General features: G+C 40.9%; 1 protein-coding gene across 1 annotated transcript in view; it reads right to left on the bottom strand.

Moving 5' to 3' along the window:
* Nucleotides 1-18491, bottom strand: part of LOC111219395 (metabotropic glutamate receptor 7-like) — a 264938-nt gene that overhangs the window by 57628 nt on the left and 188819 nt on the right. The window contains exons 6-7 of the mRNA XM_022742056.1: nt 15930-16130; nt 5481-5620 (exon numbers count right to left, since the gene is read on the bottom strand). Of these exons, the coding sequence (XP_022597777.1) occupies nt 5481-5620; nt 15930-16130 (341 nt within the window). The remainder of the gene's footprint in view (nt 1-5480; nt 5621-15929; nt 16131-18491) is intronic.

Here is an 18491-nt window from a genome sequence, read left to right as displayed (position 1 = left end):
CTAAGCTCCACCTGCTCATTCTCGTCTTCATCCAATCACAACCTGACACGCTGGCCTTTAGCCAATCATTTGTAAGCCCTTCACTTCCTCAACTGTGGGTGCCTGACCATCACCAATCAAACCCTCCAATCAGAAGTTTCCCTCATGACGACGTCCCATCCTCCAGCTCCACTCCTCATCCCCACCACCAGTGTCCAGGGGAAGTTTCCTCTATTTGGAAGGATCCTAAACGTATGGACCACTTTCCACTGTCATCCACTTCCTGCCGGGGTCGCAAACTTCTATTCCTCGTCTACACAATAAATGTCATTTTACTTCAAATTTCCTTTTATCAGTTTCTCCTGATTGAACTGGAGGAGAAAGAAGGAGAAGGACGGAGCAGCAGGTGCAGCAGTAGAGAGGAGGTGTAGACGGCGTTGATAGGTCTGATGTTTAATACTGAGATAAATTCAGTCAAACACTCTTCCTTATATTTCTTCTCTTCACTACCACCTTACTTCTGGCTTGGGTTGATCCCAGTTGCACTTTGTTTACAGCCTGCTCTTCGGAGGCCGAGAGTTTTCCCCAAAAAACTGGCTGCTGCAAAGAGCTTGACCTCAGTAAATCCAGCAGAATACACAGCAAAACCAGTGTTAACACGTTTTCAACCTGTTCTTTGTGCGATCTACCCTTAAATGTAGGTATATTCAATGAAGAGGGAGATGCACCTTAGTTACACTAACAGCAAAATGGAATATGCCAGCGGTGATTCCAGTCTGCTGAGACTGTTCGATTGGGCAGAGGTTGTCACATCTGCACCTGGTAAACAGCTGCAAAAGCTGCAGTGAATCTGACCCCCAGCATCTTGGCGAGGGCTAAGTTTTTTTTTTGCTCTAAAACCTGAGTGAAACTTCTCCACAATATAGTTTTCATTTCTTTCTATGGCAGCACCTGTAGAGTGAATATCCATTCTGCACGTTCCTGCAGATTTCCAGTGTGTAAATGAGCAGAGATGGAGGAGCTGCAGAAAAGTAATAAGGTCTAAAATACTGCAACACTATGATTATTTGACACCAGGAGCGTTTTTTTCTATGAATCACACAGTCTAAGTGAAAAAAAAACCAACAAGATGTGTGTATACTGCTAAATGTGATTTGTCGCGAGGAGTTTTTCAGTTGCAAAGTTAACAGAGAGGTCCTGCGGTGCCGTGCACGAGTTGTCCCGGTGCAGATTATGGCCACATAAACCCTGACAGAGACCCCATCAGACCGAAACACTTTCTGATTGACCCATTACGCCACGGCGAAGCAGCTGTGCCAGCGGGGAACTAAAGACAGACAAAAGAAGAAGAAGAAGAAAATGGCAGAAATAAAATGCGGCTGACTTCATTTTTCTTTGTTCACAAAAAACATCTACCTGTGGTTTTCTAGGACTATAAGCTTGTCATGTGTGGAATCATTTGAATGGGTTTGTACCTCTCCTCCCTTTATTCACACACCAGACCTGTGATGTACGGGGACAGGTAGGGCAGATCATGTATGTCGGTATGGCACATTAAGGTAACTAATCCATACATAACATGGCAGACACGCCCCCCCCGCGGCCAAGGATTTGTCTTCGTCTCCGGCTCTGTTAACAGCAGCAAGTTCAAACACAGGTGACTAATCTTCTAAATATGCTTATTACTCTCCCGCGCCTTGATCTCTGAATTGCCTAAGTAAATCAGTGTACATGCACCTTGGTTAAATCATATTAGGTCTGACTGTCACGCTTGAACATATACTTTCGGTAATAGCTCCCCTTAGACGTGTGGAGAGTGACACACACCACAAAATACACACAAAGGAATTATGAGGATAGAGGGAAAGAAGCAATAATGGGAGGCCTAATAGCAACAGCTCTGCCACATCTGGCTTACCAGGGGCTATTGAGGTGAATAATTTAGTGTTGTGAAGAAGCAGAGACATGGCCTTGAATGCAGAAGCAGGGGAATGCTGCAGATCAAACCCAGAGCTACAGTGTTGGAAAACATGTCTGATTTCTACCTGCTGAGGACAGAAGAAGGAAAAGGAGGGATCGTCTGAGGGACATGTGGACCACATGTAACAGTATATTTTTTCAGCACTGTGAGAAACTGGAGAGGAAATAAGGAACTGCAAATCAACATTTTAATGCAAAATCTTGAAGCGATATCCCTCCTTACATCTGATCTCAGAACAGCATTCTGTCCCATAAAGGATCTCATATTGCCACTTTACATTCATCTTGCAATTTATTGCCTCCCTGTGGCAGCAGCAGGCTATTGTCTCTGGAAGCTAGCTTGACTTCCAGCTGTCGTATCTATAGTTTCTGTCATTTTTGTGCCAGTGTCCCGTTGACAAAGGCTGGGACTCGTCAAGCAGAGATGGGAGCAGCATTCTTTGGACATTTTCACATTGATGATAATCCAGGGATTACGGATGGATGACTAGCTATAGCTAGCTACAGACAAGTGTGCTTGTCAAGCTGCCTTTGACTCGGCTTCTACCGTTCAAGCGTAGACACGTGTGGAAACTAAACTTGCGCGATAGAAAATGACTTCTCTTTTCTTCCTTAGTGTTAAAAGGCAGCAGTGGCAGGTGAACCAGCGAATCACACTGTGATTTATCATCAGAAATCAGTGTAAGTTCTCGATATAATCACCTTAGCCAACATGTGTGACGACAAGTTAGGGTGTTTGCTTTTATTTCACAGATCTATCTATTCAGTGTACATATTTATAGGCAGGAGACAAACATAAGGGCGAGAGGTTGAATATGGTCATATATACATATCAGCATTAGAAATGGCAGTAGAAAACTCTTTATATTTGATAAACCTAGCTGTATATAAATATTCAACTTGAGCTCAGTGTTTTAGCCTGTTTGTTTACACTTTGGCACATTTGCATCATTGCATCAAGTCCTGCTGCTTTGGCTGCGAGCAGTTTCTTTTCACACAGACGACAATCAGAAGGATCATTTTTAATACTGAAAGAAAGAGTCTGAATCTTGTGAATACGAGCCGAGATCTTTGCCGATCTAATTGCAGAGATAATGGTGAATTCTAAATGAACTTGTGGATCTTCATAATTGATAGACATCAGACATCCGAATTATAAAGAGTGAATTCTGCTGATTGTACCTGTGGAGAGGGGTAAGAAAGGAGGGAGATGAATTAATATTCTCTCTCTCTCTCTCTCTCTCTCTCTCTCTCTATCTATCTATCTGAATTACCGTCTGGGATGGGATGCACTTGTTATTCAATGCTTTTAACTTCAAAAGTCACAATTGGACATTGAACAACAAGTTCCAGCCAGGTTCACCCCTTTTTCATGTCCCTTGGAAACACCTCCGTTGTATTGTGTGAATTTGCAGCGCATGTGTTGTCAAATTGACGAAGATGTTTTCTGAGTTTGCGGCACGTTTGTGTATTTGCATGTGTTTTCTTTAGTTGCAGTGCATTGAGCTCACAGGGCCTCCGTAGTTTACAGCTCATTATCTGTTCATATCTGAATAATGTATTTCTATTCATTCACACTCATTCATTAGATGGACATCTACAATATACATGGTGAAATGTAGAAAATAAGCAGGGTGAACATGTTTGTGACCTGAAGACCTTTTCCACTAGGAACTCAAAAGACACTTGCGGCTTGAAGGTGCAGCAATAATCACCTCTGATTCAACACAGTGTAAACTCTTGCAAGGATCAGACATACACTCATATCCAAACCTGTCAGATCCTGCAGTGCACTGAGCCGGAGTCATGAATGATGCTTGTGAGATTTAATTCTCGGGAGCAACAGTGTTTTAGCAACACTGTGACTTGACCCAACTTTCCAGAAAGCAGCGTCTGTTATAACACTGGTTAATAATTCAACATCACTTTGCTCTTCAGAATAAAGTGTCTGTAGAAAGGAAAAGCGATCTCAGGACACCAGCTTGTGAATAGAATAATGAAACACACACATTAGTGAGTGTACGGAAGATTAAGATAAGTTACTCCACGGATGAGAAAATGACAGGTCTTCGTAATTCAGACTTCACCTTCATGACAGCAGAGATCTGTTGTCTCTTTAACAGTTTGCACTTGTTAATTACCAGTTTGAGTCAGTTGAGCTTCAGCCATAATGAGACGTTTTAACATGTTCACTCATTATACAGTTCACAAGAATTCACTCTGCTTCATTTGCATTTCTGTCAATGCATGAAACAAACGTCACATAAGAGTCTACAGCTGTACTATCAGAGGAACACCAGAGTTATCAGGGTTCATCGTCCGGGGACCGTGAATGTCTGTACAAAGATTTGACCTGCTGGTGGCATCCATCCATCCATCTATCCACTGACTTTCTTCCGCTTATCTGAGGCCATGTCATGGTGGCAGCAAGTCAAGCAAAGTACTCCAGACGTCCTTCTCGCCAGCAAAGTTTTCCAGCTCCTCCTGAGGAATCCTGATGTGTCCCAGGTCAGATGAGATATATAATCTCTCCAGCATGTTCTGGGTCTGCCCCGAGACCTCCTACCAGTTGGACATGCTTGGAAAACCTCCAGTGGAAGTTGACCACAGGATGCATCCTAACCTCAAGTGGCTTCTTTGGATGCAAGGGAGCAGCGGCTCTACTCCAAGATCAACCGGTAATTTTAGGAGAGCTGAGCCGGAAGTCACCACAACAGTCTGGTATGACGCCTGCTTTACTTTTGATTCTGCTGGTGACGCTAGATTTCATCTTCTGGGCAACATGAACCCATGAGACTTTTTGGAAAACAATCCAAAAGTTGTTGAGATACTTCTGTCGGGATGAAAGTGGTGGTCCGTCAGAGACCGACTGACTGCATGGCTAAATACCCTCTCTAAAGTCACAATCTAAATCAGATTTATGCTTTCACTCCCTTTTGTTGTCGAACACATCCCTTTAGTGTGGTCCATTTGGCTCCGCTGCGCCAGGCCGGATCAAACGGCCTAATAAATCTCAGAACCTCTCACACCATCAGATAATCTTCTCTGACTATCAGTCCTGAACCAGCCTCCAATTAGGAATCCCTCGTCAGATTGTGAGGACGGACAAATCTGGTGTATATTGGCTTGAAAATCCTCCAGTGTATCCGAGATACAAATACATTTCCAGGCAGAGTGAATGTAACAACAGTGGCCACTATTTCAATGGGATTTATTAAAACAGCTGGATGCAAATTGTTGAAATCTTATTCATGCTCAGGGAAGATGAGCTGAGAGATTGTTTGTGGTGTTCTAGTTGCATTCAATTGTGAATAAGCCAAGTCCAAAACAATCTCCAGCTCCCCTCCTCATCCTCACCACAAACTCTTCTTCACGGCTCATGTAAATTTAATTTGTACAATCAGTAAGAAACAGGAGTTTTCACCTGGATTCACCCCAGACTCAGTTTGTGTTTTGTGCCCTCACTTCATGTACCATTCATACCAGCCAGCACAGGCAGTGCTGTTGTGCGTCTGACTCACGTTGAGCTGCAGGTTCTCTGTCCACTGTCCGATCACCCTGTAGCCCGGCCCGCTGATGTTGTTCCACTGGTACTGAAACAGATCGTAGCGTCCGGGAGCGTCGCCGTTACGGTTGAACGTCACTGAAGTACCAGCACTTCCTGTGGAGGACAAACAAACAGTCACTCAGTCAGTCAGTCACTTGGTCAATCAATCAGTCAATACATCAATCAAACTACATTTTAATGCTACCCACATTACATTTGTTAAATGGTAACTGGTTTGCATTTGTGTAGCCACACACACACACAGCAGTGAGCTAGCATGCAAGCTGCTGCTCTGATCGTAAGCAGCAGGTTGTGGTTGAAGTTTCCATCCAAATTTAAAGCAAATTTTAACCAAATTTTCCAAAGTAAAATGAGTGAAGTCTTTTTTCCCTCCACTGCTGCTGCATGAATATGAGTTGACTGGTTGATGGAGGTAAACAGCTGGCGAAGCTGATTCTCCAGGCGCTGCCATCAAACCTCCGCAGAAGAAGATGAGGTCATTAAGAAGAGCTCCAGTCAAAGGTCAAACGATGGGAAACATGATGGAAATTTCTGTTTGTTTCATGTGTAAATGTCACTTCACACAGATCAGATGTTTTCATCTCTCCATGCTTCATATACATCAGTGTTTTTTTTTTTGTCTGTTCTTTTTTTGCAATATTCCAACTTTTTTTATTTCAAAATTTCTGGCGTTTACACTCACACACACAAAAAAATGCATAAAATCGTGACTGGAAAGGTCTAAATATTACAATTCCCCCGAAGAAGAAGAGGTCAGTGGTGTGAATCAGAGACTTAGCAAATTCAAAAGAATTGCTCGTGAAGCGCTGTGATTGGATGTTTCTTGCTGAAATGCACTTAGGTAGTTGTAGGTGAATTCTCTCCTTCTTGTATTTTTCACTCTTTATGAGAGGACCAGATATTTTCAACACAGTTGTTCATCTTTTGCACTGATGATTGAGGCACCAGAGAGAGAACCGTCACCTAAAACTGTCTGTGAGAAACACAAATGGGACTTTGGTAAAAACGTTGAATGAAAGTAAAAACGTGACTTTGACACGTTCTCTGAGACAGCATCCTCTCTCTCTCTCGCCGACCTCCCTGAGCTCTCTCCTCTTTTCTTATCCCTCTGTTCCTCTCTTCTGTTCCGTGATGCTGGGAGGCCCCCCTCAAAGACACTAGTGTTTATTTACTTTGGCTCATCTTGCTCTGGCGGGGGCCAGGAGTCCCTTTCATGTCTATATTCAATTTAGAGTGAAATGGAGGGAGACAGAGAGAAAAACAGAAAAGTGGTGAAGGGAGAAGGACTAGAAGAGGGGCTGACAGACGGAGGAGAGGGGACAGATATAGTTGGCCTTCCTCTCCTCAATATGAACTACAAAGAGAAGAGAATACACAGATATCCCCAGGTTAGAAACAACTGTTTTGGCAGAAAACTCGACTGGTTATTGCGGCTTCTTTTTCTTTTTTTTCCTCTCGAAGTTTAAAGCCTCCTCTGTAGCTAAAGACTGCAGCTGCTTTCTTGCAGTTTTTCTTATTTGTAATACTTTGCCATGTTTCCATTTACCACTGAAACACATCACATTCGAGTTGCGCAAAGCTTTTGTCTTCCTCTTACACAAATCTTTATTTATAACATTTTAATGTAACACAGAACCACACAGCCCGTCAGTTTCACTGTATAATGATACATGCTAAGAAGCAGCCATGACTCGATTTGTGTGTGTGTGTGTGTGTGTGTGAGTGTGTGTGTGTGTGTGTTTGTGCATGAGTTATTATTCATCTAAGCAACAGTGTATCAGAGCATGCATGCATGTATTAGCGTGGCTCCGTGCTTGCGTGTTTGGTGGGATGACTGTGTTATCCTCAGCTGAATGAGAAGGCTCTGCATTAATGTCGGCAAACTGCCACTTCACATAACACAGGGCTGCAGTCTCAGTGTGTGGGCACAGAGTTTAGCCCGATCTGATCCTGTTCAGCCAGTTAACTGTCCCAACACGTCAGTTTTCTATTGCACTTTGTCACATTTTGTTTTCTTTTATTTTTTTTCCCACCTCAGCCAAGTGTAAAAACATTTTTTCCTATTTTTCTCTTCAAATTGCCACCCGTTCTCCACAGATTTATTTATTCTCTTTTTTGCAAACTTACAATTTGCATAAAAACAACTGTACGGAAACATGCTGAATGATCCTGCTCAGCCACAGTATATAAGAATCATTTTTTGACACACAAACAACAAACATCAGCGAGAAAAAGCCGCATGAAAGAATGATGTAAATACTCATATTCTCATATCAAAGCCAGCATGTTTGACTTTATTTTGAGACGTGTTAAAAAGACATAAGTAACAAATTCTCCGTAAACGAACCAGTGAATGTCACATGTCTGGCAAGAAGCAGAGGAAGTTAAAACTTAATTACAAATAATTTCCTGTTTACTCTCCAATATATTTATCTGATGATCAATGACGACAAATACAACAATTACAGGATCCACCACGCCCCCTTCTCGTCCCTGAACCTCTTAAAAAACATTTTTTGTACCTGTTTTTGAACTAACTTACTTCTACTTTCTTTGGGTTCATCATCCCCCTCAATCCACAGATTCACCCCAAAATTTGAAATACACATATTAAAAAAGAAAAAGAAAAACAAAAAAAAGGAAGGCACTTGTTCAATGCTTTGTGACTTTTGAGTTTACAAGTGTCTCTTGTGAACACTACCATTGTCGTCTGTGCTACTTGCAGGGCGTCTTTCTGTTTGGTTGTGTTGTGAGTATATTTTGCAGCGCATGTGTTGTCAAACTGATGAAGATGTTTTCTGAATTTGCTTTTGTTTTTGTGTTTTCTTAAGTTGCGGTGCGTTGAGCTCTCAGGGCCACCGTAGCTTAGCAACTTGTCACCTGCAAACTAACAACTGATTTAACAGATAGTTAAAAAAAAAACAAAAAAAACCCCCACAATTCACAAAGGTTGTAGATGCAGCAACCTGATCCCAAACTGCTACTTAATTTTGCTCTTTACTTCTTTCTTTCTGAGCAGTTTCTCTCAAAGCTGAAACAGCTAAACTAAATAGCTTCATCCGGTCCTCTGACGTAAAAGCACAGCTAATATTCAAATCCTCAAATCTCATCCAGGACTGGAAAATTTAAAGCAATTATCTTCCAGGAAGTGGAGCACTTATCTGGATTAACAGGTACAAGCAAACTGGCCCACGTCAGCTCACACGTCTCAATTCCAGACGCCGTCACAGCCCATGGCGCTGCTGAGGAGGAGGAAGATGAAGATGATGGTCTGTACGTAGAGTATGTAAGTGCTTCTCAGAGTGAAGGTATGCGGCACGCTTGGTGGCAACTAAAGTGAAAAGCAATAATGGAACATGAGTGGGTGCTGTACACGCAGGTAATGGTGGCACAGATCTTCAAAACGGGAAGTTAGGGGGAAAAAAAGCAGAAAAATATTGGCTCTCATAAAGCTTTTAAGCCGTTCATTGGTTCTCCTCTGGTCTGGGCTGTCCAGATAATTTCAGTAAACCTTTGAAAAAGTGACTTTGACTTTGGGTTAAAAAAAATAAAAGTGAAGTTCTTATTTTATACTTATTTTATGTCAGAACTGAATCCTAAATATTGAGAGAAACAACGGCAGAGGCTAGGAAAAGTAAGAAAATAAATACAAAAAACTGAATGTGCTTAAAAAAGTCTTTCATAACTTTAGAATTTATGGGTAAAAAGAATCATGAAAATATGACACATATTTCATAAAGAATCTGAGCCTCGTGATAAAAGTTTCTCCTTCCTCATAGCTTTGTGTCTAATACACAAACAGTTGGTTTAGTTTATTATGCTTTCAATAAAGAAAAAAAAAAGAAAACCTGACTGCTTTTAAATCAGCGGTCTTAGTTTCTCCACAACTGGGATCACAAACAGATAGATTCTCGATTTGAAAGATGTTTTCAGCAGCAGAGATTTTAAAGCGCTAAAAGCCGATGACAGTCTATCTGGTCTCTGTTTGGAGTCGAGCGGCTCAATTAGTCATTCCTCCCATCACCAGACAACTGCTTCAGATCAATACTTGGGTTAATAGCTACCAAAGGCAACACAGACCAACCTCTTGATATAAAATGGATTTTGTTTCTCAATCGATATTTGGCTCATGTTTGTTTCAATAGGGAAGCTGGAAAAAACATTGGAAAGAAATATTTTGTCTCTGGAAGTAAAATGGAGAGAGAGTGTGTGTGTGTAACGTGAATCCTTTTTTCTCTCTCTTTTCATGGACATCAATTTTTTAATCAGACTGAAATACATTTTACATCAGAATTATTATATTATTATCTATTTCTTAAGAGAAGAAGCATGAAATATTCAGGATTTAAATGGACCACCACTAACTGCTGAAAGCGCAGAAATGGTGGGGGTTGATTCCTTTCACCTCTCTCTCTCTCTCTCTCTCTCTCTCTCTCTGTCTTTTCTTTATTGGAATTATTAAGACTCTTATATACGATGAGTGAGCAGTTCAACTGCCACATTCATTTTAAATTAGCCCATTGGAGGCTTTGCTAATTACCTGATAAAAAATCTCTCTGGAGGGGCAGATTTCTCATGCAGCCTCTGTCTCGTGCATTAAAACTATGAAACTATGCAAATAATACTATAAATACCACAGGTAAAAATGCAAACACTCATTATGAAAATGGAGTCATGTAATATTTACACAAGTAGCTAAACAGCCGCTCTAGTGAGTGTTAAACACATTGCATGATTCATATTTAAGTCACATTATCACCCAGGTGAAGAGAATGAAATTGTTTCTAATGAGTATATGAGTATACATTTATTTGTTTTATTTATTTACTTTGTGTTTCCTACTCTATAAAGGGACCTTGGGTACCTTGAAAAGCTCTATACAAATCTAAGTTATTATTCTTATTCTTATTCTTCTTCTTCTTATTATTATATACACATACACGTGTGTGCATGTATTCACAGGTGTACACTATTTATTTGTGTTTATGTGTATATTACCAGTCCTTTTTCCTGAATTAGTTCTTGCTATTTGACTTAAAACCTCTGCTCTTTATTTTTTTTAATTATTTTTTATTTATATTTGCTTTTCATAAAGAAATTTCCAATTGCTGTACTTTATAGCAAAGCATTTTTTATACCAAATGATCTATTGTTAACATATGTGTGGCACTCTAATGCATGTTGGGTATTAACAGTACTTAGTTTTACCAAAGGTTCATATTGTACACTTCTGTGTTTCATCTGAAGTGTTGATCCATAAGAAGATATATTTGGGGTTTTAAGAACCAAAAACCATCTCAGTGCAGTTTTACATCTCCTCCCTCAGGCTTCTCTCTGGAGCTCTAGTAACAACAGGTCGTTGAGCCAATCAGAAGAGAGGAGGCTCTGAGCCTCTCATCTGATTGGCTGATGGTTTTCTGAGAGCTCAAATAAGAATATAACAGATTTCAGGTAAAAACACTCAGAGAAACCAAATTCTGTAAGGTGGGTCCAGATGGGCGGGGCTTGGTGAATGGTGACTGCTTTGTTGTGACATCACAAAGTTACAGAGGTCCTGATGGCTCGTTTTAAGGCTCAGTTTCTGAATACAGGCTGTGTGTGTTTCTCTGTGGACTGAGTGTTTTGATGCTTGCACAGTATTAATATAGAACCTAAACCCACTTTATAATCAAAAAAGACATGGAAATCTCTCTTCATACAGAATAGGACCTTCTAGTTTAAGTAACAAGTAGCATAAGCAATTACTTATTAAATTAATTTGAAATTCTGTCATTACATCACACCTAATCCCAATAACTCTCCATTATTTTGACATTTTGGGGTTCAGTTTGTTCTCTGCTAAATGCTCCACTATATGTAAACCATGCTGCTCTCTAACTGTGTTTGTCTGCTGCGGCTGAAAACGACCCAATGAGAGCGGTGACAGTGAACCAGAACAGTGAAGTTGTCACTCCATTAAAGAGAAAATGAGTAATCTGTGTCCTTCATCAGCCAGTAATGGTGACTACCAGGAGTGTCCGTTTAAAACACACACGCACACGCATACACACACACACACACACACACACACACACACACACACACACAGACACACACACACACAGACACACACACACACCTCACCCCTTCAGTCCCCCTCACCTCAAGGCTGCCAGAGTATAGACAATAATATCACGCTGCAGAATACTATTATAATAACATAATAACACTGCATTTCATTTGCATTTTGGCAGCAGAGTGAAATGTCTTCCAAGGCCAACTGCTTCGCTCATAAAGTCGCTTCCATTATTGGACGTTTGAAAAGAGGAGTAGGATGATGAAATTCCTCAGGCAGTTTATGTTCCTAAACAGTGAACTGGATGGAAAGTAAATTTTGAAAAGCCAGAAATCTTAGCACCTGGCACAGTCAGCCCCTGACTTCAATGAGAGCAGTCATTTTGTGCTATGGGGCAATAAAAGTCTTAATTATTGCCCCTTTAAGACCAGGACCGTATATCACCTCACCTTTAACACCTGTTCCCTTTGTCTCAGCTGATTCTCCAGCATAGCAGAACATCCTCATGGGTTAAGACTCAAGTTATAGATCTGGAAGTGGAATTTTTAATTGCCATTTGAATCAGGTCACAAAAGCACCAACCCGGAGATGAAACAGGACAGACCCCTTTTACCAGTCTGCACGGCAGCTAGCAGCTCACTCTCTCTCCCCTGCTGTCTGTGTGTGTGTGTGTGTGTGTGTGTGTGTGTGTGCTCTGTAACTGCATGTCATGACATTCCCTGCAGTTGTGTGTCTGTGTCCCCTCGGGCAAACTCGGCTGGCAGTGTAAAGGGATTTATTAACGGTATTTTAACGGTTTTACCCCTGTTTAAAAAAACCTGCTTACATGCGCTTGTTGTGGTGTAAAAAGTGCATGATTCTATACAGGACTGAAATCATTAGAGAAGAGAACATGTTAGTCCACTCCGGTGACCCTGTATTGACTAGATTAATTGAGAGGCGGGGCTTCTGTGATGGTGATGGCAAAGTGTGCAGTTGCTTGGACAAACAATCACGGAGGAGAAACACATGGAGCTGTGTGACTTCACTAACTGAAGTGACTAACACAAACAGCCTGGAGGGAAGCTAATGCTGATCTTGATACTTTGGGTAAGTTGTTTTCATTCATCTTAACTGTACTAATAGTCAACCGGTACTGTTGTTGATTGGTGTTAAGCTAACGTTTTAACGTCTCTCTCATTAAGCTGTAAGACGTATATGAACAAATTCGTCTCAACTTTCTAACGTTAAGGTTTGATGTTAAGCAATTTACTAGCTGTGAGTTAACATCCCTGTCAGCCAGCGTTGTTGAGGAGGAAAGCAGAAAGCCAAAAACGTCAGACAAACATTTGAAAGAAAGGAGGCCAGAGAAGGAAGAGTGGGGCAATCACAAGAGGTGGAAGTTTCTGGCTATTATGTCATTTTCGGTGTTAAAAAAAAAAAAAAACTCTGCTCTACTTTCTTTTCTTTTCTTTTCTTCTTTTTTTTTTTTTAAAAAGTGTAGACTTCAGAAAAATCCAGCACGGTACACCAGCTGTCTGATCAGGGCCTTAAATAACCTGCACCTTCCTACATCAGTGACTTTTTATTTTATGTTCCAACAAAAACTCTCAGATCTTCCACTGCCTCTCTTTTTCTTTTTTCTTTTTTTTTTTTAAGAAGTTTTTATTGTTCCCACAAGGAATCTGCTGAGGCTGCTTTCTGTTTGTATGGATCATCCTCCCTCAGGATCTTAAAACAACAAACGCTCTCGTTATCAGACTTACCTCTTTAATATGGCTTTTAATTTGGGGTAATTTGATCTCGTTAGATTGTTATCTTTTGTTTGTTTTATGCTTTTTTTACAAAACAAATAATTATTATTACTTTTACAAATTAGATCAGTGCACCACGAGACTCTTATCATATATTTTAAGCTCTGTTGTTATGTACCCCAAAAGTAATTATGCTGTTTTCAGGTACTACAGGCGACATATTTTGCCATCTTTGTTTTGTGCATTTCACAGGGTGAAGAAAATGTATGATGAGTCTTTTGTGTGTGATACCAGTATGTGCATGTATTTTCATTTTTCTACAGTCCACTGCATCATACACTCTACATAAGGCTCACAGCATCTCACATGATTTGAATTAGTTCAGTTCCATACAGGCCCATCGCTTCAAGCATTATTGTGACCTAAATTCAGTTTATACTTTTCTTTTTGTCTGAGGAAACAATAAGCAACTGCACTCACTGGCACCCACAGATGCTGTAATAAAATACATTAATTTAACAGATAAAGGTAAAGTTGACCATTCTGATTTGATGCTTCAGGCCAGTGGTGTCCAAACCTTTCATGCCTGGGGCCACATGGAGAAACTAGAATTAGCCCTTCGTGGTTATAATTTTGAGGATAACTGGACCAAAATGCTTACAGCCACAGACGAAAGCGAGGAGGTGCAAAGAGGAGTTTTAATAAACACAAAAGTCCAAAAGTTTCAGGAAGATGGTAAAAACTGATGCTCAGGTAGGAACACAAAACAATGAAAACTTCAACTAAGGTAATTTGTTCTACTGGCAAAACAGGAACGTGAATGGGAACGAAATACGGTAGAAACACCGGGGGAAACTGAACAGAAGCAAAACAGACGAACAGACAAAGACAGAGGGGAAGACACAGGTGAAAAACATTCAATCACAGAGACAAAGACAAAGACAGGAAGTAAAGTAACACAAACAGGAAATCATAAACACAAAGTACAAACATGAAGTCCATAGGAAGTTGTTTTGGGGAGGAAATAAAAAACATAATCCAAACAAAGTCACTACAGAAGCAGATCATGTTCCAGACTCATATATATATATATATATATATATGTAGTGAAGACACTGAAGGGATTTAATAAGAGTCATAAAGAGCATTTGAAGTCTTTAGTTATGGCCAAAAACGTGTTTTGTGAGGTCACAGTCACCTTGACCTTTGACCTTTGACAACAGGAATTCTAATCAGTTCATCCTTGTGTCCGAGCAGACGTTTGTACCTGAAAACATAATGCCTCTGGCTGTGGCTGTTGCCAGCACTCACATGTGGATGTAGAGCCAAATAAACTGAGCATCATTTTGGCACGGAGCCTCGTCTTTGGAAACGTGCAGCTGCTGCTGGACACTCGAGAGAGAATCATCATATTTCAATAACTGCACGCCCTCCTGTCCCGCGTCCACATCAGCAGAGACAGGCTTCGGGAACAGGTTCGTATCCTGCTCAAAAGCAGCCAAATCTTGAACGTGCTTGTTTGTCCATTCTCTCAGAAATGTTTGAGTTTGGAAACCTGGAGATTTCATCACAAAAAGCTGAAGATTCACACCAAATGATTTCACATGCGCAGACCCGAGCCCATCTCTTCCTGGCGGGCTTTCGTTCAATATGTTCAGGTAGATCAACTGAATACACAAGCTCTGCCAACCACTCAGATTTGCTCTGTTCAATAAGGCTGTGACCTCTTTCAGTCAGTCTCAGATCTCAGCCAGACCTAAGCCAGTCCACATCAGAGTGGTAGATTATGTCCCCGTATTGCATCCAGTTCTCCGGGCCCTGGTTTGGACACAAACACGAGGCCGAAGGACTAAAGCATATAAAGACAGACGTGTTGAGTTTGACTTTTACTGGACTTATTGCTGCTTCAGAGACACCACTTCCTGTGGCGATAGATCCCTCACAGCAGAGTTTGTTTTATGTATTTCTACTTGGGGACACTTTTGAATTTACTCTTGTACATCAGGACTCTCTGTGCATCTTCTTAACTTGATGTTTGTAAAATCCTCCATCTTTTTCTCTTAAAACCAGTTCTGATTTTTAGTGTTACATAATGCAGTAGCAGCACCGTGAGAGTAAACAGTAATATGTGGTTCAAAAACACAGACACGGCCATATAAGGCCTTGTTTTTCCTTCACTCTGCGCTGGGACCCGAAATAGATCCTGAGCCCTGACCTGTACGGTCTGCACTCCAGTCTACATTAAGGTGTTTTAATGTTTTGATGTAATTGCATCACAACGGAGAGGACGGACAAAAACCTTTATGAAACAGCTCTATACAAAGCATGATGAAGAGCAAGATTATGATGGAAAATAAAAAAAAAACTTACAACCAAGATATGGAGGCAATTTTAGGAGGCAGTCTAAACCATTTAATGCACTTTCATAACCAGGAGTGCTTTTTATGTTCATGGTTACATTGTTACTTGGGTTGGTTTCGATTTCTTTCCCCCTGAAGCTGCTTTTGTCTCGGAGATTCTCTCATGTATTTTGGCCTTGGAGCACAAAGCACAGCACACATCGTAACAGTTCATTTTATCACCTGCAGAAGGACGGCACCATCAGTCTACTCACCATTGAAGCTGACGCTGCGGATGTACTTGAGCAGTTTCTTCCCTCCGGCCAGGTCCATCTCCGGGCAGATGCCGGAGTTCTCTGGGCACAGGTCTCTCTGCATGTTGTGGAGGGCGTGAGCCATCGCGTACACCGCATCAATCACGAACTGGACCTTTCCCTCCTGCTCGTACTTGGAATCGATGCCGATCCGCTCCTGACCTGAGAGAGAGAGAGAGGGGGAGGAGACAGTGACTGAGGTGAACCAGGGTTTGGGATTTTCTTCTTTTCAAAAGAAAAAGAAATTATAAAATGTAGCCGAAAATGGAAATATTATAAGCACATGGACCCTACAATTGTTCTTAAGAACAGTGGATGAGTAAATGCAGGCCTACTTAGTTACTTTCCTGTGTATTACTTAGATACTCAATATGTGCAGAGCAATAACAGAAATTAAAACCATTAAAATCTTTCCTCAGATTTCTAACATTAGTATATTCTCCTGCCTTTATGTTAGCACAAAGCCGCTCTGAGTAAAAGTGAAACGTTTAGTAATATTGCTGTTATATGGTGCGTGGGGGTGAGGCGGAGCATGGAGCGAGAGAGAGAGAGAGAGAGAGAGAGAGAGAGAGAGGGCCGAGCAGCCCCGGTGGGGGCGACGACCGGTCCCGGCTCCCATTAAAGCTCTTTTATCTGAGTGCTGTTCTCCCGGTTGGTGGCGAAGCCTCAGGGAGTGAAACCTGAGCCTGTCTCAGCAGAAAAAGACGAGCGTGTCCAAAGTTATGTGCTCCCAAAACAGCAGCAGTTTGCATCCATTTAGAGCACGATAACGGGATTATGGCGACTGCTGGATCAGTCTGCCAATAACATGGGAGGATACTGGCCTTTTTTTTAATTAAATGCTGGATGGCGGCTGGACATGTGGCCCATGCTGATATGATGGAGGTGCCTCTCTGGCTCCAGCTAAGAAACTGAGTGTTGAAAAGGCTGAATAATAAGTATGTTTTGTTTAAATGAAACAGATCAGTAGTTCATGTCAGTTTCACTGCCCAGTGAATATAGAGGTCACACCTCTTTAAGTTTTATTTTTCTACAACAGGAAGTGACGGCTTTTTACACAGCAGATCACTGTAGAGAAGCGTTGCCTGAGAGTCACTATGTCAAACAGGTAATCAGACTTAGAATCGGAGTTTTTTCTTGCTGGAGCGAGTCAGTGAAGAATCATTTATTAGTGGTGTTGGGGAACTTAAATACACAAATAAACAAGGCTAGGTGAATATTTTCAAACCTTCAAAATGATCTGAACTTTACGTAAAACAGACAACACAACAATATTTTTCTAAACTTTTAGTTCAAAATGGGCAATATCATATCATTGTATCGTATAAGAAAATACAAACAAGTTATTTTTGATAATTTTTCTCTTTTTTTAAATTCCTATTTTAAAATTTTTTATCTATAGTGTTCAGGGTCAAATTTGACCTGGAAGTAATTATGGGTTGTTTATGTTGAAAATACGTAGTAAACGTTGCCAAACCATCATGAATGACAAAAACTACAGCAAAACAAAAATGATAGTATAAATCCTCAAATAATCTAATGGTCTAATAACTGTGTAATATTAAAAAGCTTATTGTCTTGAATTCAATTGTAGATTATCTATCTATCTCACTCCGCAGCTGGGACAGTGCGAACACACACACACACACACACACACACACACACACACACACACACACACACACACACACACAGTGTGTGGACACTCTCCTTTGAACTGTCACTTTCTATACTTTTCCGTTGTCATCATTTTTGACCCGTAACAAATGTTTGGGACAAATGGTCGGAGCACTTGATACAGTTCAGGACCCGAGTTCACGGTAGATGAACGTCTGACACAACTGGACATTTCAGTTATGAACCCTCCAGCTCACAACCACTTTGTTCTACAACTTCTGAACTTGTGCACAATCCAAACAGAGCCCGTTATAGTTCAAACCTTCAAAATGATCTAAACTTTGCGTAATCAAAAAGAAAAAAATCAAAACAATGAAGGTGGTGTGATGATGAAGTTAAATACGCTTGATGACAATGAGAAGAAAAGATGCAAATACATTCAGACAATCACAAAGACAGCAGGGCAGATTGTAACTTAGTGAAACCGCAGCACATATCACTGTGATGTATGGTTACTTAGGATTGTTCTCATGGTGTTTCATGAGTCTGGAGGAAAACATTATGCAGCAAAATGCTAAATAACCAAAGCAGTTTAAACGGCAGCAGCTGCAGGGCCGCGGCTTACACAGAGTGTTTGGCTTCTAAAAAAGAAAAGAGACTCCAAAGACTTTGATATTTCACACTTTAAAACAGGACAGTTTTCTTCTGTGGCCTCGCTGTGCTCAGAGATGCTTCAATAAATCTGAATTTCTTCTTCTTTTTTCCTGCATCTGAAAAATACTATTTAAGTTCATTTTTATTTTGTCATTTACAAAGTGAGCGGACATGAAGTCTGACTCAGGTTCATCTGAGCAGTTTAAGAGAAATACGTTTCTTTTGCATAGCTAAATTCTTTTGCTACTCTCA

This window comes from Seriola dumerili, unplaced genomic scaffold (genome assembly GCF_002260705.1).
Source record: "Seriola dumerili isolate Sdu_G_001 unplaced genomic scaffold, Sdu_1.0 BDQW01000066.1, whole genome shotgun sequence".
In the NCBI taxonomy this organism is placed as follows: Eukaryota; Metazoa; Chordata; class Actinopteri; order Carangiformes; family Carangidae; genus Seriola; species Seriola dumerili.
Note: the sequence above shows the minus strand (reverse complement) of the source record. Positions and strands in the feature narration are given on the sequence as shown.